The sequence below is a fragment of the Vicugna pacos genome, chromosome 7, assembly GCF_048564905.1.
Source record: "Vicugna pacos chromosome 7, VicPac4, whole genome shotgun sequence".
NCBI classification, from domain to species: domain Eukaryota; kingdom Metazoa; phylum Chordata; class Mammalia; order Artiodactyla; family Camelidae; genus Vicugna; species Vicugna pacos.
The window spans coordinates 18,434,841-18,458,537 of NC_132993.1; the positions used below are offsets into that span (position 1 = coordinate 18,434,841).

General features: G+C 54.8%; 1 protein-coding gene across 1 annotated transcript in view; it reads left to right on the plus strand.

Annotated features, from left to right (window-relative positions):
- PLXNA4 (plexin A4) overlaps positions 1 to 23,697 on the plus strand; it is a 410,094-nt gene that overhangs the window by 332,232 nt on the left and 54,165 nt on the right. Inside the window, exons 10-15 of the mRNA XM_006202300.4 lie at positions 2,294 to 2,494; positions 9,564 to 9,660; positions 10,030 to 10,220; positions 14,171 to 14,322; positions 17,188 to 17,305; positions 22,818 to 22,954. Of these exons, the coding sequence (XP_006202362.1) occupies positions 2,294 to 2,494; positions 9,564 to 9,660; positions 10,030 to 10,220; positions 14,171 to 14,322; positions 17,188 to 17,305; positions 22,818 to 22,954 (896 nt within the window). The remainder of the gene's footprint in view (positions 1 to 2,293; positions 2,495 to 9,563; positions 9,661 to 10,029; positions 10,221 to 14,170; positions 14,323 to 17,187; positions 17,306 to 22,817; positions 22,955 to 23,697) is intronic.

Below are 23,697 nucleotides of genomic sequence, written 5' to 3' on the forward strand. Positions count from 1 at the left end.
TCACCCCTGCTTAGTCCTTTGCAGAGATTACTCTTGTCTTCTCTGGGTCCCGAGTTCTCATCTTGCTGCAGCGAGGGGCCGGGAGGGCAACAAAGGCAAAAGTGCGGGGTGAGGCTCTAAGGGCCCCTCTCTGTGCTGGACCTCCAGGTCCCTAGAGTCCCTGAGCCCCAGGGCCATAGGCGGGCTTCAGGGCATGTCCTCCATCCCCTCTCCCTCCAGCTGGCCTGCCTGCCTCCTACTCCTCTTTGTTTTCTGTATTTATTTTAAACTGTGGTGAAATGCACAAATCATAAAACGTCCTGCCTTAGCCAGTTTTAAATGTAGTTTAGTGGCATGAAGTGCATTCACAGTGTGCAACCATCACCACTGTCCATCTCCAGAACTCTGTTTATCTTCCCCAGGGAAACTCTGCGCCCATTGAACACTAACCTCCCCTCTCTACTCCCCCAGAAACCACTATTCTATCTTCGGTCTCTATGAATTTGACTGCCCTGCTTACCTCGTATGAGAGGAATCGTGTCGTGTTTGTCTATATACAGTGACTGGCTTATGTCACTCAGCATAATGTTGTCAGTGTTCATCCGGGACATCGCGTGTTAAAATCCCTTCCTTTTTAAAGCTGAATCATATCCCATTGTATATATAGCACGTTGTGTTTACCCTTCGTCTGTCTTGGTTGCTTCCACCTTTTGGCTGTTGTGAGTTTTGTTCTGTGACCTTGGGTGTCAAGTTCAGACCCTGCTTCCAGTTCTTTTGGATGCAAACCCAGAAGTGAGATTGCTGGGTCTGCGGCTCCTCACCTAGCTGCTTTTCAGGCTCAAGGCGCGGGCAGCCTGGGGGAGAGTTGGGGGTTGTTTTATGGGCCTGGAGTGCTCCCTGAAGCAAGGCTACAGGGTCAACAGGAAGCACAGAGGTGAGATGACCCAAATCATGGAATCAGGGCTGGTCAGAGCTGAAAGGGTCCTTGGATCCTGCCCAGCTGACAGATGAGCTGAAAGGGTCCTTGGATCCCGCCCAGCTGACAGATGAGGACGTTGAGTCTCAAAGTGGGGGTGTCGTGTGTGATGGGCTCTGGGCTCCCGAGCTGGTCAGAAGCGGTTGTCCTGAAGCTCTTCTCCCTCCCAGCTTTCAGTGACAGAGGGGCTCACCAGGAGGGCCAGCTGCCCGGTGCCTGATTGCCTGGGACCCCTCTCATCTGCCCTTCCCCTGGCCACCTTTCTGCCTCACTCTGCTGGGGAGGAGTGCTGGGGCTGGGAGGAGAGTCCTCACAGGGTGTGTGAGTTGTGCGTCCCGTGGCCAGCCTGCCCAGAAGCACGCCCCAAGCAGTCTGTCTCAGTCGGCGCACCCCAAACAGTGCCGCAGCTGGCGGAGTCTGGGGATGGCGGGACCTGCCTAACACAGGGCCTCACTGCTGCCTAGGCTGTCAGCCTGGGGTACCTGCTCCCTTCCACCTACTCCTGAGCATCCAGCAACACACAAGCTCCCACCTCTCATCTGGGCAAAGTACCACACGCCTTATTTGATCTCATTGTCCACTCCCCGCCACCCCTCGACAGACCTGATTGCCCCAGCAAAAGGGGCCCAGTGACTCGTTTCCTCTGTCTCCAGATGCAGTCGGGGTCCCCCTTGGCTTGGAAATGAGCATGCCCATCTGGAAGGGGCTCAGTGTGTACCTGCTCTGAGGGGCATTTCCTTGGGGTCAGGCCCTCCCCAGCTCTCGGTCAGAAGCTTCTGGACTTAAAAGGCCTCTGGGGCTCATTCCAGAACATTCCCGAATGCCAGACTCAGTCTGCCTATGGAAGGTCCTCCTATCCCCTCCTGCTGTGGCCAGACTCACATTCCAGAGCCTCGGCCCAGGGCTTTGCATCACTGTGGAGCTGCTCACATGGGCCCCTCTGTCCCATTTCTTGGCATCTGGAACAGAGGCAAAGGGTGGTCAGCCCAGAGTGGGATGGGATTGCCAGCAAGGGGGTCAGATGCTAAGATAGGAGGGGTGCTGAGAGGGGACCAGCAGCGGGCTGGCCACAGGGTCTGGAGTGCATTGAAGTGGAAGCTGAAGAGAACAGGGGATGACCTCCATGAAGAGCAGCCTCAGGGCAATGGTGCTGGGACCCGGGGTTCCTCAGTCTCACTGCCTCTCCCACAGTCTTGGGTGGAGGGTGGGCAGGCCAAGTCGGGGTGAGCCCCTGGGAGGGTGCAGCAGGCGAACAGCTGGCTGATGTCTGGATGTCTGGGGGGCTCCTGCACCTTCGTCTTCCTGCTCCCCAGCCTGAGCCCCACTGTCTGTCCGCAGGACTGCCCCCAGCTGCTGCGAGTGGACAAGATCCTGGTGCCCGTGGAGGTGATCAAGCCCATCACTCTGAAGGCCAAGAACCTCCCCCAGCCGCAATCAGGGCAGCGCGGGTACGAGTGCATCCTCAGCATCCAGGGCAGCGAGCAGAGGGTGCCTGCCCTGCGCTTCAACAGCTCCAGCGTGCAGTGCCAGAACACCTCCGTGAGTGCCCCCCGCCCCCCGCCGGGGCCCCTTCCCAGGGTCGGGTCAGCTCAGCTCGGCGGGACTGCCCCAGACACCCACAAAACCACTCCTCTCCCCACCCAAGCGCTCCCCCAACCCTGCCCACCCAGCTGAGTTTACCAAGTGTCTGCCCGTAGGTGTGGCCCTATTGTGGTGACGAGGGGCCTCTGCCCAAGGCAGGGGCTGTGGTACAAGGGGCTTTGGGGCCACCAAGTGCTGTTCGTGGGCAGATGTATTTGCAGGGTGTGTCCATCCTCCTTCCTGAGAGCAGCCCTGGGAGCCCTGCCTTCCTACCAGGGCTGACCTGAGGGCCTCATCTGAGCCCACAGAGGCCCACTGTGGCCTGTGCACCCACACAGCGTCTGGGTCCCAGCACACGAGGCTTCGGAGGCAGACCAGCACATGCAAAGGGAGACTTGGAACAGGAGGGAGCTGGCTCAGGATGTGCTGCATGAATCAACACAAACCCTGCCCAATATTTAGAAATCCACGTTAGGACCATGTGGGACCAATGACGGGTCAGCAGCCTCTTGCTGCCAGCGGCCTTTGCCTGATTCCTCCTGCATCACGCCGTGTATGTGACTACGCACCACCTGTCTTCTCCCCCGCTGGCCTTGTGGCCTTCCCAGCCACTGCTCTGCCCTCCCTCATTCTCTCTTTCTGGACTGCTTCTCTGTACCCTGATGCTCAAACATTAGACTTATAGACTTGGAACATTTTCAAGCTGTAAGAAACCTTAACATTCTTCTTGCCTATAGAGAAGAGAAACTGGAGGTCCAGAAGCAGGGCCAGAATTGGGTTTGTGGAGCTGAGAGTTATACAATTTGGGGGACCTTTTTTAAGAATGAAATACTTCAGTCCAAATGAGATACGCAGGCAGGCCTTGGGAAGTCAGCAGTGCCTCTCCTTATCCCACTGGTACTGACCAGAGTGCCAGCATCAGGCACCCCGTGGGGGCACCTGGTTGGGGGAAGGGCCATGCAGGCAAGTGAAGGGTCCTGAGCTGACCCTGACGTGCCATTCATTTCGGGGTGGCCCACCCCCACCCAGAGGGTAAATGACGTGCTCAAGGTCACATAGCTAGTGAGCGACAGGGCCAGACCTAGATCTGGGGTCTCCTCCTGTAGCACACTACCTCCCATTCATCCTTGTCATTGCTTCTGGGTACTTATATGTAGTGACTGTATTTGGGGGTGTGGTGTGGGACCAGGAGAGTCTCAGATAAAACTCCTCCTGGGAGTACCTCCTCTTCCTGCAGGAAGCAGTCTAGGGGTAAGTGGAGCTCAGAGAGGCCCACACGCTGCCCCAGGGATGCTCAGCATTACAGGGACGGAACGGATGGTTGGCTTCCCAACCTCTGAAACCCCAGATGTGTCCCCACCGCTCCCATCTCCCTCCTCCCCTGGTGACCAGGCTGTGTTGCAGATTTCTGCAGCACCCCAGATTAAACCTGCAAACAAAAGGGACATTAAACACCTCCAGCTTCTTCGTAAATCCCGAGGCCGAGCAGACCAGCCCCAAGAGTCTGGCTCAAATGATTCTCCCCAAGTGAGAAAGCCCTGTGGAAAGAGTCAGCCTGGACCCACATTTGACTCAGCAGGAGGCTGGCAGGGATTTCAGGCCTCGGAGAAAACAGCCTCGTTTCCTCAGAGAAGTTGCCCCAGGGATCCAGGCCCAAGAGGCGCCAGGAGGGAGGACAGAGTCTGCGGCCTCTGACTTCTCCTGAGAGAGACGTGTGGGTGTCAGGAGACTGGGCCTCCCGCGCCCCGGGCTCTGCCTGACCGTGTGAAGTGGAGGAAGGTACTCCAGGTGCTAGCCGGGCAAATGGGGGCCGGGTCTCCTCCTCTGCGGGGCCGCCTCAGGGTGCCTGGTGCTGGCGCTCTGGTCAGTACCAGTGGGACTAGGAAAGGCACTGCTGACCTCCAGCGTGGGCATTTGATGTCAAATTCTTGGAGTCTAAGAAATCAACAGGTCCCACAGCTCCTTGTGTGGGAGTTTCACATCCTGAAACCCCAGGACGCAATGGCCAGTTCTGCCTCGAGCCCCTGGAGGCTCCAGGCCCTGGACAGGGGTCCACAGGCCCTGCGCCATCAGCCGGCCTCCAGCGTTCGCAGGCTTGGCGCCTCCAGACCTGCCTCCAGGAGACGTGGAGGCACCAGAGCCACAGTGGGAACATGACACTGAGGGTGGAGCCCGGGAGCCCAAGGCTCTGGCCACCAAGGAAACGATGTGACCTCTAAGCTCTCAGCCTGCTCCCCTGCCCTCCCTTCAAGAGGTGGGGAGGGCTGTGCTGAGCTCTGCCCCCCAGACTAGGCACCCCCTGCCCAGGCCTCCGTCCCCGCCGTGGAGCCCAGTCAGTGCCCCTAGGGCACTGCTTCCGAAGCAGCTCAGCCCCTCAGCCGACTCCGCCTGCCTTTTTACTTCAACACCCGAGTAAGGACAGTGATGGGAAAGTTTGTCTCTACCATTTTAAAGTCTTAGAAACTGAGGCAACAGGAAGTGTGCCCCAGCAAGAGCGGATTCTAGGAGGGCCCCCCTGCCTACTGGGGCCCTCTGAAATCACACAGTTGAGGAGAGCTCACCCTGACTTCCCAGGAGCCTCTCTTTTCAGGAGCTCAGGGGGTCCCATTTTAATGCTCTCTCGGCCAGGGTGCCACTTGCTGTGTCAAGTGACTTCCTTAAAAAAATGCTGGGCTCATGATCAGGGGCAAGCCTCCCTTACTGTGATTATGGAAAATAACATACCATCAGGGCAGGAGCAGACCTGAGAGTATTTACTTGATCCTGTGACAGAGGTGGGGAGGCGTCTCAGAAGCCCAGAGAGAGCAAGTGACCAGCCCCAGGTCCCACAGCAAATGAGCTGCAAATTCAGAACTTGAACCCAGCTTCGTAACATGTCCCCTCATGAAAGGTTAGGCCAGAAACAGCAACTGAGCAGTTTATACCCCAGCCTTGGTGTTACTCCCGGGAGCAGGGTCTGATCTACCTCAGAGAGGATTGTGGAGGAAGAGTTAATGTTGTTTCATTTCCTAAATGAGCTTTCTGGAATGAGGGGAGGGGAGGGGAAGGATCTAATAGAGAAAGCCCCCTCCCTGGTTTCTGATGGCAGAGGGAGGTGGGTGACCACGAGTTCTCAGGGGAGGGCAGAGAAGGAAAAGAGAGACACAGGAACATTCTGCACGGGCACGACACAGGGCTGGAATGGCAGGCAGGTCACTTCCAGCCCACTATTTGGGGTCAGGCCATTGGCCAATCACTGCCGCCCTCGGGGGCCTGTAGGAGGAGAACAGGGGCAGCTGGAGGAGGGAGCCACGGGGGGTGTGCGTGGCCTCCTTTAGACCAAGGCTCCAGGAAATGTCAAGTGCTGCTAATAATAGTGCCCAGTGCCCGCCTCTCCCTCACTGGCAATGGCGTGAGGAAGTGGGCCGCACCAGGCCCTGGGGCTCTGGGCCCAGCTTCCACGACCCACGTGACCTCACGGTTTCTTGGGGTGTCCCAGTTTACCACATGCAAAACAAGGATGGGGAGACCGACAGGGGCCACTTTTCCCCTTCCTGCTTTATTGGAGCACAGCTGAGCCCTGCAGGGTCCTGGAGATGGGCATCTTACCTTGATGATAGAACGATAGAATTTTCCAGCAGAGTATCTCAGACAAGAGAATGGTTGGAGGGAAGAATGCCCAAGTTATACAGAAGTTTTCTCTTTGCTTTTGGAGGTAGAGAAGCTGAGGTTCACACTCTCCCCAGGTGATGAGCAGCACTGTCCACAAGCTGGGCCGTGGTGTGCCAGACCTTGATTGAGACACTTAACCCCCTGGCCCCTGGGAGCCTGAAACACTCTTTCCTCAGCTCTGGGCTTTGGGCAGATTAACTGCCCACTGATTACAGAGAGCTATATAAATGCTAAGTGGAGGGGAGGTGGGGAGTCTGGGAGATGGGAGCCAGTGGTCCAGGCTCCCCAGCTGTCTGCCCCTCCCCCTGCTGGATGCAGGTCGTGGCGGGGGGAGGGGGGGCATCTCCAGGCAGGAGGGTGACTTCTCTAGAGACCAAGGGGTTCGGGGGGAGCACACAGGATTAATGATTTCTGTAATATTACAGAATCAAGATCTCAGGAATGGGGTGGGGAGAAAGAGGAAGCAATGCCCAGCATATTTGATCCAGAAGCCTTTTTTATTTTCAATTTTCTTCAAAAAGGAAACACGTGCACACAAACACACATGCCCATCTGAGCACATAAGTGTTCTCGTCTGCATACATCTCCATATGTCCGCGTGTCTGGCGCGTAAACACTCAGTAAGGGCTGCTATTATTATTCCACATAAACGTAAACACAGGGAACACAAGTATGTTTTTGCACAGCATCCCCAAGTGTATACACAGAGATTAAATTACACAGTAATATTTGGGTGCTCATTCTCTGCGACAGGCACTGTGCTCAGAGCATCGGATGGTTATCTTCAGCCCTCCCAACAGCCCCGCGAGGTATGCACTGTGTGTAATTCCCACTTCACACCTGGGGAGTCTGAGACTCAGATCGTCTGCCCACGTTCACATAGCCCGTACTGTGGAGCCACTTCATGGCAGCACATGTGTGTGCCCGTGTGTGCTCGTGTGCACATGCACGTCTGAACGAGTAGGTAACACGGATGTGTGCACAGACCTCTCCTGGAGTCAGCATGCAGACACATTCATGCATGCAGACACTTAGATGCGTACGCAGGCGGTAGTTCTTGCCTTGTTCTCTGGGGGATTTCGGGTCGTTACTGTGAGAGGCCTGACGGTTCTACTGATCTTTGGCCAGCACACCCCTGGGCACCACCTGTTGCTTCCACTTTGGGTCCTGGCCAGACCCAGAGAAGCAGGAGCCTGGCTCCAGTGTTGAGTTAGGCACCACCAGCATCCCTCCCAGAGGCTGGAGCAGCCTGACACCAGCCCTCGTCACCGCCTGTGCCTCACGGGGCCCTGGAGAAGGGGGGTGAGAAGATGGGCAGCGGAGCTTGGCTAGGGGAGGAAACGGGGAGGGGCGCCTGGAAAGTGTTCTCCCCCTCCACCCGCCCTCCTCTTGCTCCTACATGCTTCCCCCTTGGCAGTCCTCTGTCTCCCTGCTGCTAGCCGATGGCCAGGAGCACTGATTCTCTAACTTTAGCGGCACCAGACTCACTAGAGTACCTCCTTGGAAATACTCCTGTCTCGCGAGATGCCGATTCAGCAGGTCTGGTGGGGCCCTGGAATCTGCATTTAGAAGACCTCACCTCCCCCAACCACATTCTGCTGAAGGTGGCCCGTAGGCCACCCTGAGAACCGCCAGTCTAGAGCGGAAGAGGCTTTTTGAGAAAACTCAGGACAACTTGCAGTGACCCACCCAGAGGCAAAAAATTTGGCTACATGGTGAAAAGCTTGAGTCACCAGCTGAGTTACAGGATGATCCAAAAAATTCTTCCCTGTTTTTCCTGCAGTGGGTGGGAAGCTTGGCTTTATTCTGTGGCTGAGCCTAGACCCTGGCCCTGGCCCTGGCCCGGGTATCACAGGTCTCAAGGGTGATTATATGAGAGTGTGGATGGTGCAGTGCAAACCACCACCATTGTGAGGGAAACACCCAGTGCGGCTTCCTGGCCTGGCGTCTTAACCAAGGAGTTAGTGAAAACTTTTGGAGCACTAGGGCAGAGCCTGAAGCAGGCTGGACGCACGTCCTACTTACATTTCTGTATGAAGACGGCGTCACAGCACATTCACCACGGAGCACATTCTATAACTCAGCGTTATAGGGCGATTTCCCAGATGAGGATGGTAACAGCTCCTTTAGAAGCCTCTGCAGATGCCTGAGACCCTCCCTAGCTGGCGCACTCCCCCAGTTCTGCACTGTCCTCCCCTCGGTGAAGGAGGGAGCATCAGCTGCCTACCCAACACCCACAAACATCCCCATGGCCCCGCGCCGCCAAACTTAATCTGCGAGTTAAAAGAGCCCTCTGGCTCTACAAACACAACTTCAGACCAAGTCCCCTGGACTGACCTTTTCTAACAGATTGCCTGCCCTCAGCCTCTCCTCTGCAGAATACCTGTCTCAGCTCTGACCCTCCATCCCACCCCCTATGGTGGGCAGAATCCAGTGGAATAATGAGAAATCACCAGGTAGAGATTGGAAATGCTGCCCAAGACAGGCTGGGAGTTCCTGCCGCCTACCCTCCTTCTCTGGGGATGGGAAGTGTCTGCTGTCAGAGGGCAGATGGAGGCTGGCATGCCAGGGACTGCCCCTCCACTGGCACCCCTGATCATACCTCCCCCCCCACCCCTTGGCACCACATTCCCAAGGCCTGGACCAAGCCGGGTGGGACATCAGACTCCGAGGAGAGCTGGGCAGGGAAGCAGCACCCAGAGGGCAGATGCAGAGCTGGGCCCGGGCTCCATCTTGGAGCCTCTGGAGCCTCGACCCAGATTCCTAGGTGTGAGCCTCAGGGTTTCCCACCTCACCTCTGAGCTTCCACCCAGTCCTCTTCGCTGGTAACCCTGAGCCCCTCATCCCCTGAAGAATGCAGCCGCTTCATTTCTTACCCTCTGTGATCACTATCCTTGCTTGGGAACTGATCAGGTCTCTGGTAAAGCACCCATCTCCCCCAAACATTTCCTAGAAATTAAAGTTCCCAAATCAAATCAAGGGCCTGGTAAGGCCCTAAAGGCCAGAGTTCCCCTGGGCAGCCAGGGAGGAAGCGGGCAGCTCCCTCAGTTAAACCTCCGGGGGAAAGCCAACTGGTGGGAACAGGCCTCCGGAGAAGGTGGCCAAGCCAACTGCTCAGATCTACCCCGTGAACCCACATTCCAGATGGGCGTCCCACTCAGGCCTGGCCCTCCCGCCTTAGCTTCTGGGCCCCCTGAGGTGTGCTTCCCCACCCTGCCTGTGCCTACGTGCTTACCCGTACCCACACACGCGCGCACACACACAGTCTTGGCCTGTCCTTGGCCCCCCGCGCTCTTGCGGGCACCAGGCCGAACCCTGGGCCCTCCCTAGAACCCTTTGTGACCAGCTTTCTCCTTTCCTCCTGGACCTGCTGCAGTATTCCTACGAGGGCATGGAGATCAACAACCTCCCGGTGGCGCTGACAGTCGTATGGAACGGGCACTTCAGCATCGACAACCCAGCTCAGAATAAAGGTGCAGAAGAAGGGCCAGGGGAGGTAGGGGAGCAGGTGGAGGGAGCAGCTCCCCTTCATGGGCAGTGCCATTCGTCCCCAGCCCCTGCCAAGCCCGCCCTCCAGCATCCCCACCGCTGTGACTGCTCAGCGTGGGCTCAGCATGGGTGGGTGAGCAGGACTGGCTGCAAGAAGGGCCCCTGAGACGGGGGGGGACTCCACCTCCCAGCCATGTTCCCCTGCTCAGGCCTTCTCTGCATCTGAAGGGCTAAGGGGACACAGCTGCCCTGTGTCCCGTCATCTGAGGCTGGGACTGCACTCCTGGTCCGCCTCCCGGGCCCCTCCCAGCCCCCTGCACACACCCCAAGTACCACTTGCCCTCTGCCCGCAGTTCACCTCTATAAGTGCGGCGCCATGCGCGAGAGCTGCGGGCTGTGCCTCAAGGCGGACCCAGACTTCGAGTGCGGCTGGTGCCAGGGCCAGGGCCAGTGCACGCTGCGGCAGCACTGCCCCGTCCACGAGACCCAGTGGCTGGAGCTGTCGGGCGCCAACAGCAAGTGCACAAACCCCCGCATCACAGAGGTGAGCCATGGTCCGCTGGGCCCACTCTGGGCTGCTGAGCCCTGCCCTGCCATTGGCTGGGTCCCCAAAGCCATGCCTGGTGTGGTATCCGTCACCCCAGTGATCACCCGGTTCCCTGGCTGGTTGCGGGCATCCTTGTTTTCTTGCAAATCCACAGAAGCTGTAGGCTTGGTTCAGAGACCCTTCTCGTATCAAAGGAGGTCCAAAGCAGAGAGAGCTCGACTATCCTGCTGGAGTCTCCATGTGAGCTGTGTCGGAAAGGACTCGAAGTCTTCGACACCCCCCTTCTTGGTCTCCAAGTCTCGGTGACAAGGCCGTGAAGCTCCGTCAGCGGCAGCCTCATTAAGCAGTCAGCCCCTGGGGAGGCTGCGTGGGGGGCAAGGGCACAGAGCCCGGCCCTGGAGGCGGGAAGCAGGTGGAAATGGAGAGGCCTCAGGACCCACACAAAGTAAGACCTAAGCTATGAGATGGTAGAAACAGACCCGGAGCCCAGTTAGGGAGGACAGAGGGGACCCAGGAGCAAAGAGCAGTGATAGGGTGGGGCAGAACTAAACATGCAAATATTGGGGTCACAGAGAACAGCATTTTAATCCCCCTCCATTTGTGAATCCTAACTAACTATTGGGTCCCCTGGGGCTAAGACATCGCTGTCTCCAGCCTCAGCCTCCTCACTTGTACAATGGGTCTGAGCATTCACCTCACAGGGGAGGTACAGGGAGTGTGTGAATGAATACATACAAAATGCTTGGCTGCATGCCCAGCCCGAGGGCATCTCACCATTCTCTTCTTCCTCGAGGTCATGATCAACATGGTTAAAATCATTGCTAAACCGCACGTCTAAGCCCATCGCTGCCCTGGTGTCTTCATCTCCCCACTTCGCACTCCTGGCAGAAAGCCTCCCCTAGGGAGCCCCCACTGTGGCTGGAGCCCCTTGCTCCTCTCATAAAATAAGGGAGAGACGTGCACGTCTCAGCAACAGGACGCTGTCTGACACGTCTGCACCTGCAGCTCAGCACTTAGCACATAGTGGGGGCTCAGCGCCTCTTTGCCATGGTTGATGCTGATGGTAATCATGGCTGGGGGGTGGGGGGGCAGAGGAAAGAAGAGGAGAAGGAAGCTCAGTCTGCCCGCACACAGTGACGGGAGACGGCGTCCAGGTCTGCGCAGTTTCACGAACTCCTGCGTCTGGTGCCCTAACAATGGTGGGCACGGTTAGAGGCCAAACAGTTGTGTGGGGCTTCAGAGTCTGTGAGATACCCCCACAGCCCTCCCTTCATCCGGCCTCACAGCAACCCTGTCCCAGGAATGAAGGGCCCCAGACCGGGGCCTGAAACAGCGGAAATGTCTTGTCTCTCGTTCCGGAGGCTGGAAGTAGAAAGCAAGGCGTCACAGGGTTGGTTCCTTCCAAGGGCAGGGAGGGAAGGGTCTGTTCCAGGCCGCTCTCCTTGGCTTGTCGGTAGCTGTCTTCTTCCTTCCTTCCTTCCGTGTCTCTTTACGTCCTCTTCCTGCCACATGTGTCTCTGTCCAAATTTCCCCTTTCTCTGAGGACACCAGCCACCTTGGATTAGGACCCACCTGAATGACCTCATTTTGACTTGATTATCTCTAGACAGACCCTTTCTCCAAAGATCACAGTTCTGAGGTTCTAGGGTTTACGGCTTCAACGTATGAGGTTAGAGGGAGACAGTTCCACCCACGATGCCCGCCACGGCTAGGATTATCACCCTTCGCCACATAAAAGACCGCAGCTCAGATTTTCTCTAACCAAAGTGTAAATCAAATGGGCCCTGAAGGCCAGGTCTCTTGATTCCTGATTGATGGTCTCTGTTCTCTGCCACCACGGAGGCAATGCAGCCCTGTATTTCCCCGCACCTTCCCTCACGAATGATGCACGCACACCAGGGATGTGTAAGAGCAGGAAGGAGCCCTTGACTTGTGAGCGAAAAGCTCCCTCCAGCGAAGCAGCCTCTTGGGCTCGGCTCTCTAGATGTGCCCCAATGTGACCCCTTTGCCCTCCCTGTTCCTGGTTTTCCAGACACTGGGAGCCTCATTCGGCCCCGACTTCAGTCTCCTGCATGGGCAGGAATCTCAACTGTGATTCTCAAACTGGGGGAAGGTACTTGTGCATTTCACCTACAGAATTATCCGGAGAAGGAAGGCAGGTGGATGCCCCAGCCCCGCACCTGGGCGGAGCCCCCTTCCCTCCTTTCCTGCCGCCCCCCACCCTCAGAGCCTGTAGCAAGAAGCCATCCCCGGGGGCTGCCACGCAGGACTGCTAATGGTGTGTCTGGCAAAAACAGTAGGACTTGCTTTCTTCTTGGCCTGAGACCAAGAAAATCACAGGGAGGAGATTGGCAAATTAAACAAATCTCCCTGCAACGGAGGCTATTTATTGGCTCCATACTGGCATCGGCCCTCCAGGGGACCTGGGGAACCAAGGACTGGGCCAGAGATAAAACTCCTCTTTCAGGACGACAAGCCACGGCTGGAATATCATGCAGATGCTGCTGCCAGGTGCCAGCGGCGCTTCGGGGACTGGCTGGGCAGGCATCTGGGAAGAGCAGGGACTCCTCCCATCCGCTCCCCCTCTGTCTGTCCGCCTCCCTCACACAGAAATGGGCCTGTGTCTCCAAAGAATCTGTTTTTTTCACTGCTGTGGGAACCTGCATGTGCAAACCCTCACACTCACGCACGCTCACTCACAGACACGCATGCCTGCAAGTATGAGAAGCAGGAGGTATCTTGACTTTTGTAGGTGAACAGCCTCCCGGGCAAAGCTGTCACCCCTCCCCCATCCTTCACCCTCCCCCAAGGATAGAAGCCCCAGGTGTAACCCTTCGTGGGGGGGTGGTGAGAGTAGAAAATATTAAGAGCTGGCCTATCTGGCTTCTCTGATTGTGATGCTATTGACACTGGCCAAGATCCAGGGGCTGGTGTTCAGAGGCACCAGGAATAGGAGATGGACCGTCCTCTGGTCTGTCAAATGCCAGGGGAGACTGGCACAGAATGTCATGTGCCACCAAGGTCACTACTGTGGGAGGTTATAATTAGATGCTGTGAACTGTATGGAGCCCCCACCTCAAAGCAGGATTCAAAGTGGTTGAATCCTAACATTCCAATCATGAGTTTGTAACATCAGCAGTGACGTCTTAGGAGGGAAAGCCAGGCGCTCTGGCCAAGTGTATGAGGGTAAAGTCTAAATTAAACCCATCTCCTTAGAAACCAAGCCAAACAATGAAGGCAGAGGGGCTGTGACAAATGCTCTTTCTAACTCCAGGCAGATGCTTGGGATAGCTGGGGTTTTCAATACCATTATAACTCAGGAAATAAACACGATGCTGTCGCTGAAAAGTCCACACGGAGAAGTGAGACACCACCATCCCTGCTCTCAGAGACTCAGTTCCCGAAGAGGAGGGGTCGGGGTGGCAGGATGGGGAATCAGACACAAATGTTACCGTGAAAAGAGCACAAAGAAGGCGTCCAGGAATTTCAGTGGAGAGAGACGGAGAGAACATCTGGTGATGGGGAAGTGACTTTTGACAAGGATCTTGAACAATGGATGGACGCCATCCTCTGGAGGGCTTTAGGTGGAGAGGAGCCTTGTTCATTTTCTTTGAGAGTGGAACCAACACAAGCAAACGCTGGCAGGCTTTAATCCCAGTTTTCTATGAATCACCCAGTAGCATTGTAGATCACATTCTGTCTCTTCTGTGAAATGGGAAAAGGAACAAGGGACTTTGAACCTTGCTCCTAAAACCACATACAATCACAAACTATTCTACCAGAAGCTCCTGTCCATTGACAGTCCCAGACCTGGGTGCCCTCGTGGACTTGGACTCAACTCAGGGAATGAGGTGGAGGCAGGGACGAGCCAACAGCCTCTCCTTGCCCCATCAGCAGGTGGGTGATGACTGTATCTTGTGTCTGATTACTGGGCTTCCTCCTTCCAGATAATCCCAGTGACAGGCCCCCGGGAAGGGGGCACCAAGGTCACCATCCGAGGGGAGAACCTGGGCCTGGAATTCCGGGACATTGCCTCCCATGTCAAGGTGGCCGGCGTGGAGTGCAGCCCTCTGGTGGATGGCTACGTCCCTGCGGAACAGTAAGTGGAAGCCATCTGAGACGTGGGGAGGTGCAGGTCCATAAAAATAGATGACTGATACTGACTTTTCTTCCCGGATCAACAACAGACGGTCTTAAAGCTGGTGGACAGAAAAGGAGAATGCTCCTAGTGTTCTAGGGTGTGGTGGGACGCCACAATTCCCCAGCGCTGCACTAGCCAGCTGCTGTATCTGGGGAGGTGCAGAATGGGGAAGCGGAGATGGCTGGGAGAGAAGGGGAAGGGAGAGAGGAATTGTTACCTGCTTGGGATGTGGGGGTGTGTAGGAACGAGACGAAGCAAAATTAAAATCTGCAGAAGTGTGAGTTCAGTCCCTGACCCCAACTCCCTCCACTGTCCCTAACTCTCCACTCATGTCCTCCCCCTATTACGAAAGAAGCTGACCTTGTGCCACTCTCCATGGAGACTGAAAATGAACCTCCACACCCACTCTCAGGCCTGTGAGGACTCAGATTGTTTTTGTCCCTGACAAGTCTGCTGGTCCACTGAGAGGGCCACTCGGCAAGTGACCTTGACCTCTAACCTACCTGGCGGGGGAGGTTTGCAAGCCATGTATCGCCTTATAAATAAGTAAATACAGTTTTCCAGCCCAGCAAACACAAGCATAAAATGTTCACCGGCACGAGAGGATCGATACCGTGTACCTCTCTGCTGCCCCTCCCAGAGTGAAACCTTGCCACTTGTCCCTGTGTGCATAACTTATTGACTCTTTGCAAGGTCTCGTGTAGGTAGGTGAGTGCAGTTTACACTTGTGCTGGCTACATCTTGCCTGAATTTCATGATTCTGGAACCATCAGTCCTGCCATTGTCAATTCCTCCTGATTTCCATCCAGGTCTTCCTAAGGTACTCATAGTAGATCAGATGACTGACGACTGCAGGCTTGGTAGGACGTATCCTGGTCCAGCATCACTTATTTACCTAAAGATCCTTCTGTGGCTCCTTCAACTTTCTGAGTCCTTCCTAGAGCAAAGCCAGAGCAGGCTGCTACTGATAGGTTGTGGTTTGGAGAACTTTAAAATGCCCTGCTCTGGACTTGCAGAGCCAGATAGAAAACATATTAGAAAGCCACATGATTGAAATATTGTGGTACTAGTTACATCAGTGGAATAAGAACACCCAGAAAAAGAATCCTGATACAGGAAAATTTAATATGTGATAAAGGTGACATTTCAAATCAGCGAGGAAAGAAAAGCTCATTCAATAAGCGGTACAATTTCGCTCCCTGGGAAAAGCACCGTATCAGACCCTTACTTCACATTATACACCAAAATAAATTCCAGATGGATTAAAGAATTAAGGGGAAAAAATGAAACTGTGAAAGGATTAGAAGAAAACGCAGGTGAGAATTTATTTGATTTCAAGAAAGAGATGGTGATCTAGGTATAACTGCTAAAGAAAAAATTATAAAGGAAAAGATTAGGAGATGTAAGTCCGTAAGACTTAAAACCTGTGCAACAAAAATTGTATGTAAAGTGAAAATATGAATGAGAAATTGAAAATATGGTTATGCCTTTTTACAGTATGCTTTTTCTTAACATTGATAAAGGGTTCTACAGATAAAAGACAGACATCACAAAATGAGCAAAGAGCATCAATGTGCAGTTCACAAGGCAGACAAAGAACCGAAGTCATATATAAAAAAAAAGTTTAGCATCAGTAGTAACCAGCGAAATGCAAATCAAAGTAATGGGGAGCAAATTTTAAAAGTTAATGCCCAGTGCAGATGAGAGGCGTAAGAAACAGCACATTCATACATTCCCGTTGGGAGGGTAAACTGGGATGACCTTTCTGGAAAGCAATTTGGAAATGTAGGAACAATGGGTGGTTAAGTTCCATTTTATTTTTTAAGTCACGTGTATGTTTCTGTGCGTATATATGTTTGTATGTAATTGTATGTGCATAAATGTTACATGTAACATTTATGTTTATGTGTGTCCATAGTATCAGACATATATATATACACCATGTGTGTATATGTGCAGATATATATACTTGGGCACGTTGCCTTTTTTGTGCCTCAGTTTCTTCACTTGTAAAGTGGAGATTTTATATATGTAGTATATTTGTACATATTATACATATATGTTTTATATATATAATATATTTGCATAGGTCTCGAGAGAGATCTGCAAGGATTTATACATCAAACATTTGAGAGAGATTAGGAGTGAAGAAAGGGACATTTACTCTTTACTGTCACACTTCTGTACTGTCTCATTTTCAAAGGGCATGAACAAATGTTGTAAGTGAAACAATAAAAATGTTTTAAAAGAGAAACATTTACAACCCTCCCCTTCGCCCCAGCATGGATATCTGCTTCCTCTCCTGCCAGGCCCCCAGCTGGGCTGAGGGCAGGAAGCCCTTCCTGAGGCAGTCCATTCCTTGGGAGCAAAGAGCTCCTAGGTGAGGGCCTGAACCCTTAGGTCTGCTCCAAGGTCCCTATCTGATGGCTGTGTACCCTTGGGTAAGTCACTTTACCTCTCTGCGCCTGCCAGCTGTATTCCCAAAGCTGTTTGGCTGACGCATTCCCTGCACTCTAATTCACAGCTGAGTGTACAGTTTATGAATTAGGGACTGAGTGTCCAGGGTCAGAACACACAGGCCCTCCCAGAGGCACCCCATTTTACAGAGGGCCTTCAAGGAGACCCCATAGGTCTCATATCCTGAGAACCAGGGAGGAGCCCTCACATTGAGAAATGGAGTAACTTTCACCTCCTCCTCCCCTGCCCATCCTTGAGATTGTTCTGCAGTGAAGGAGGCCGGGGTAGGTGTGGGGCCCCAGGGTCACTGCAGGGAGGCCTGTGACCCTCCTGTGACCCATAGGGTCTGTCCTCTCCTCTCTGCAGGATCGTGTGTGAGATGGGGGAGGCCAAGCCCAGCCAGCACGCCGGCTTTGTGGAGATCTGTGTGGCCGTGTGTCGGCCCGAGTTCATGGCCCGGTCCTCGCAGCTCTATTACTTCATGGTGAGTCCTGGCCACGTGCAGGGCACAGACCTCTTTACCATGATAGTTGGGCCCTTCTAGACTTCTGTGGACAAGCCCAGGCCAAGGTCATGGGAGCCCCATCTTGAGAGCACAGCCTTGGACGTCTGGAAGCCCTGGATGCAAATCCTGACTGTGCTGTGCCTGGGCTGTGGCTCCAGGGAAGTTGCTTTGGCTCTTGGGCCCCAGTGTCCCCTTCTGGCTGAGAGTCAGTGTGACACAGTGGGTGGGCGTGTGGGCTGTGCTTTGGGACTCCTGGGATGTGAGCCCTGGCTCTGCCACTTATTAACTGGGTGAACTTGGGCAAGTTGTTACCCTTTCTGTGCCTCAGCGTCTCCATTTGTAAAATGAGGATGATGGTAGTAGCGTCTACCCACGGTGTTGTTGTGAAAATTAGATAAAATAGAGTTATCACTTCTAGGATCACTGCCTTTATGGTTTCTATGATGCCACCATGACAACTGTGCCCTGCCCTTTCCCTGTTCACTGGCACCCCACCATTTGGATACCACCTTCCCCAGTCAACATCATCCTATCTATGACCCCCTTAACCCCACCAGTTTACCATATCTCACCTGCACCTACACTCCCCTTCCTCTGCCCACCCCCTCCCACCCCAACACCCTTCACCACACCTCCCTCCTCATCCCATGCCTCTCTGCAGATCTCACCCCTACCCTCCCTTTCCCTCCAGCCTGGACCCTCACTGGCCCCCAGCAAAGGATGCCTGGCTAGCTCCCAGCAGCCCCTGGGGAGGGGTTCTGCGGGCAGAGGATTTCAGAACCTCTCCACCTTGTGACACAGGGATGCTGGAGACATGAGCACGTACCCTGCCGCACACACCACCTCATTTCCAAAAATGTTTTACCATCCAGTTAACGTCTGAGGTTAATGACAGATGTGATGGGACCATCGCCTCATGATTCTGGGCTGTTTTTGGAAGCTGGAAGCCTGAAGTGATGGATTTTATGCCTGGGCATCAAATGCCCTGGAATATGTTACGGGAGCTCATTTTCCCTTCTTTCCTTCTTCTCTTCCTCCCTCTTCTTTCATCTCCCTTCCTCCCCTTTTTCCTCCCTTCTCCCTTCAACCAATAACCACGTGTCACTGTGGACTACCTCTCACTAGATTATTTGATACATACTTGCTTCATTGGTTGAATTTTATAATATAATTTGATGGGCCTGGATGCAGGTGTTATGGTGATGAATCAGACCCACTGAGCCCCTCCCTCAGGAGGCCCACAGTCTGGAAGGGAAGATGGAGGAGTGGCACACGACGTGGCCGTGGTGGGGTGAACCTCAGACGAACTGCCCCTTCCTGCCTCGGTCCTGACCTCTCTGCTCCTCCTGCTCTGCTCTTTGAAAACCTCCGACCTTGTAAACACAGCTGGCTGTCGCTGAACACACAGGAGCTCACACAGAAAAATACACTCATGTCTTGGATTTAGTGGATGTGTAGTTTTACCTGTTTGGTTAGGATTTGTACCCCTACCTTCTTCTGAAAGGGTTTGAGAGAATTTCCAAGTTAAACCCAATACACCTTAAGACAATTAGTGTTAAGTGTAGATATTTTGCATAGAGTTTATTGTATATTATATATTTATCTCTATATGTTTATATCTATTTCCCTATATATTGTTATTCCAGTAGTTAAGACAATAAGAGGGGAGAGAGAGACTGAGACAGAGAAACAGGGACAGGCTCCACAAGTGTTTGAGAGGCGTGGCGTGGCATGCTCACATTGGGCGTGAAATCTGGCTCTGAAATTACCTGGCAGCTGTGATGACAGGGAGGACACCGCTGCATGGCCAAAGCAAGCGCTGGCCTTCCTTGGCCAGTCAACCACCTGAAACAGTTTTATCCTGTGGTCTCCCAGCGGTGACAAGCGGATGGTGCTGGGAACAGCCGCTACCTCATTAAACTAATGTTCTGTTCCCTTTGGGCCTCAGCTGTCTCTGCTTGTCTCCAGCCAGGTTTCTCACCTTTGCCACCAACTCAGAGGCCACTGCCCCTGGAGGTCTGGCCATCACCTCCCATGATCCAGCCAAGTTGGCAGCTCCCACAAACTGTGCATCCCCCTTCCTTGCACATTTCTGTCAGTGGCCTGTCACCTGGGCCCACAATCTCGGTGGGCTGTGACTCGGCTTTTCCTAATTCCTGATGTCAGTTCCTCCATCACCATGTCCTGGACTCTTACCTTTCCTGTCCCCATTGCTACTGCAGTGGCCTCCTGAAACCCATGCCTTTGGTCTGAACCTGTTCGCATCCAGCCACACAGTGGGATACCACTTTCATCATGCCAGCCCCCAGCTCAGGAAGAGCCCAGGACGCCCACGGCCTCTAGACCTTATCCAGGTTCCTCAGTCTGGCCCGCCCTGCTCCCCGAGTCCTTTCTCAAGCCTTCGAGTGGCCTGACTCCCTTCCCCTCTCAGCTCTTTCCCCACGTTGCCCCAAGCCCCTCCCTCCTCATTCTTCCCCACCCAGCTCATGACCCACTCCTCAGCCTTCCCCGTCCCCACCTCCCACAGCGCCATGGTGGCCCCGCTCATGCTCCTTGGGATCCCATGGTGTCTGCCCCCAGTGGCACTCTGTGTTGCCTCCTGGTGCCCCTGCTCCTCTGTCAGACCAGTAAGTCTTTAGAGATAAAGCCCAGGTTATTTCTTTGCCAGCCCCTGCAGTGTGGGGGCACTTCTGAACCTCCTTACCCACTGGGATCTCCTGGGGGGCTTTAAACAAGATGCTCTGTCCCCAAACCACCCCCCACCAAAAGCTAAATCCCACTCTACAGGTGGTGCACAAAGCTCCCCGGCCAATTCAGCTGCAGCCTGGGCTGCCCAGGAGTAACAGTGTCTGCTGAGCAGAGACCACGTGCCTGGGGTTGACTTCTCACAGCGCATCTGCGTGGTAGACACTCGAAAGCCCTTTCTGCCCTCAGGGAAGGGTAGTCTTGCCTGCATGATTGTGTCTACCCTGGAGCAGAATGTGGTTGGATGTAGGGTATTAACGGAAGGCTTCATGGAAGGAGCCAGAAGGAAAGGCAGGATCTGTTTAAGACAGAATACACTTTTCCATATGGATTCTGAGTGGCAGGAGGCTGTTCCTGGCATCAGGTGTGCCGTGGAAGGGCACCAGAAGACGGGAGCAGAAGGGAGAAGAGAGAAGGAGGTTGATGGAAGGAGGAGAGACTGGAGCGGACGGGCAAGAAAGATGCGAGTTGTCACCACAAGGGAAAAATGCTTTGGCCCGATGGGTCCCTGGGACCCAGACTTGTGTCACTTTTCTATCTGAGGAACTGTCCTGGTGATCCATGTCCACTTGGGAAGACTTTCAAGGAGGAGGAATGGTGCCAGGGACCCCAGTCTCCTGCTCAGACCCCAGTTTGTATTGAAGGGCCTGGTCATTGAGCCCCCTTCACCTAACAGAACTCCTAGGGGTGCAGGGCAGGAATGAGGGGCAGAGGAGGCAGGAAGGACAGAAAGCTTCTCTCTCACCACGCCCCCCCCCCCAGAACCTCAGAGCCTGCACTGCCTTCCCGCTCTGCTGGCCCGCTTGCAAGTGAAACTCTTGGGGTCCCCGCAGAAGTCCCCGGCTCCTCTGGGGACTCGGGCATATTGGGCAGCCCCTTTTCAGGGGTGCCTCTCAGGGCCTGGGGATGCTGGGGAGCCCCTCCCGGTGCTGAGGTTGGGGCAGGTTTGATTCTGCCTCAGTTTCCCTCCATGAATCAGGCCAGTCACTGATGTGTGAGTTTCTGACCCAAAACCCAGACGCCAAATGCCAGTAGACCTAGATCAGCACTCTTGGTCTTGTCATCGGTTCTGTCCCTAGAGACCTCCGTGGAGGGAACGATTTTCCTTCCCCTCCGCCTCCATCCAGGGAGCCTAGGGAAGGGGTGGCAAATAATGCAGAATGTGATTTCCCGGGCAAACCCACTGAGAAGTACTTATGAAGCAAGCCTTGAATAATTAATAGTTTCTCACAGCTTTAAAATATGTCTCCATATCACCCTCTCCCCACCCCTGGAATAACTGGGCACCCAGCTGGCCCCACAGGAGTGCCACAGCAGAGCCGGCAGGATTCCTCACTTCTCCCCCTCCTATGACCCCTACTCCCCGGCTGCCAGGGTTCTCCTTTTCCCGTTGCCCCCACACCGTCTGCGTTTCTTAACGTCCCTCGTTTTGGCTGTATGTCTAGGACCACCCTGCCTCCTAGCCCCTGTGCAAACACACTCAGTTTCCCTTTCCTCTCTGGGGAGGTCAGCAGGACCCAGGTGTGAAAGCTCTCCCTCTACAGACAGTGGGGCACTGGCACCGTTTGTGGGAGATGAGAACCTGAGAACCGCCTAGGCGACTCTGTGATCAGAGAGGGTCAGTGACTTGTGCCGAGTCACACAGAGCGGTCTAGGCAAAGCCGAGAAGCCAAGGCTCTTTCAGTCTCATCCCACCCTCGCATGGGTCTCTGGTTGAGCCAGTAGCAGAGCCAAGATAAGCCGTTCTTCGGCTTGGTGGGTGCCACGGGGCTGCCAGGCCCGGGATCCTCAGGGACCGGGTGGGCGGTTCCCACGAGCGCGCCTGCGCGGGGCGGATGCCGGGCGCGTTTCCCGGTGTGTCCCGGTGTGTCCCCGAGCGTGCCCTTGTGCGGGAACCCGGGCGCGAGCGTGCCAGGCGGCCAGGCTGCGGCCTCCCCGGGGCTCTTCTCCTCCCCTCATGTTATGGATCGAGGCCTCTCCGAGGGGAGGTGGGCTGCCCGCTCCCAGGAGCTGAGTGGGTTCAACTTTGGTGCAGAATTCTTTAAGGGAGTAGAGGAGAGAGAAATCTTCATTTAAATGCAGATACAGGCTTCTCACCTGGGACTGAGGAAAGTTTTTCCCATTAAAATGCTAATGAAAGAACAAACTGCGACTCCAAATCCTCAGCTCACTGGTCCTCCCCGCTCTCCACTCCCATCCCCAGTCTGACTCCTCACTCAGCACACTGACCCTTCTTCACGTCTCCTCCTGGGTTTCCCTGGGGCCCACACGTCCCATTACTCGGGCCGCTGGGTGCTTCAGGCAGCTCTCTGGAGAGGCCTGTGGAAGGGGCAACTCACCTTCTTGAAAGCAGCCTGCGCTGGAGACAGGAGAGGTGTCGGAGAACTCCAGCTCTGGAGTCAGATCTCTGGCCACTTTTTCGCTGTGTGACCTTGGAAACATTACTTAACATCTCTGAATCTTGCCAGTAAGATGGGTAATAATACTTACCTTGTAGACTTGATTGGGCAGTTAAAATACAGATGAAGAGATAAAGCCTGCCACTTACAAAGTCAGTACATAGGAGCTACTATTGTTAGGACTGTTATTAGTATAGAGGTGCAAACACTCGCCCGTCCACACGGTAAACTGTGCCTGCTCTCTGCGAGGCCATCGTGACTAAGGATTCCAGAAGGCAGCTCCGAGAGCCGGCTGCTGCCTCAGGCCGGCCCAGACGCCTCCTCAGGCCAGATCCTTTCCTACACAGACGCTGACTCTCTCGGATCTGAAGCCCAGCCGGGGACCCATGTCCGGGGGCACCCAGGTGACTATCACAGGCACCAACCTGAACGCAGGCAGCAACGTGGTGGTGATGTTCGGGAAGCAGCCCTGCCTCTTCCACAGGTAACTCACCTGAGGCCAGGCTCCAGGGTTCCCAGGCAGCAGACTTCCTGGCTCACCTTTTAGAGGTACTCCCTCCTCCCCAAGAAAGTGGCCGTCCTCTTTGGGAGAGGACTTTATGGGTGCACTTCGCTGTGGATGTTTTGGCCCAGGAGACCTGCCAGTTACCTCCTCCCTGGGTGGTCCTCGCCTGCTGTTGCCTGCCATTTGTTGGTGCCCCCATACCACCCCCTGTGCAGAACCCTAGGGTCCCACAGGACACAGTTTGGAACCTAGGGCCCCTCCTCACTGGGTTAGCTCCTCACCAGCGGCTGCGGAGCCAGCCGGAATGCTGAGTGCTGGCTGAGGTTGAACCTCCACCGGCAGCTGACTTTCCCTCCCCTGGTTCACCATCCAGTCCCAGAAGGGCTCACCCGCCCTGAGCCAGGAACCGGGATGAGGTGGGGGGAGGTTAGGAGGGAGGCAGCAGGTGCATCTAAAGCAGGACTAGAGATGTGGTAGGGGACCGTCCCTCAGCAGGCGTGAGGTTCTGCCGAGAGAGGTTTTCCCCAGGAGAGAGCTATGCTGAGGGCGGTGACAGATCTGAAGTCGGGCCAGGCCAGGCCTTGCGTGAGTAGTCAAGAGAAGATTGTTCTGACGCTCAGTGCAACAGTAAGGAAGAGTTAGCTCAGGACTGTTGCAGTAGGTGTCAAGACTACTGCAGTGGAGAAATAGGTCGGGCTTGACTCCAAATGCAGCAAGCAGCT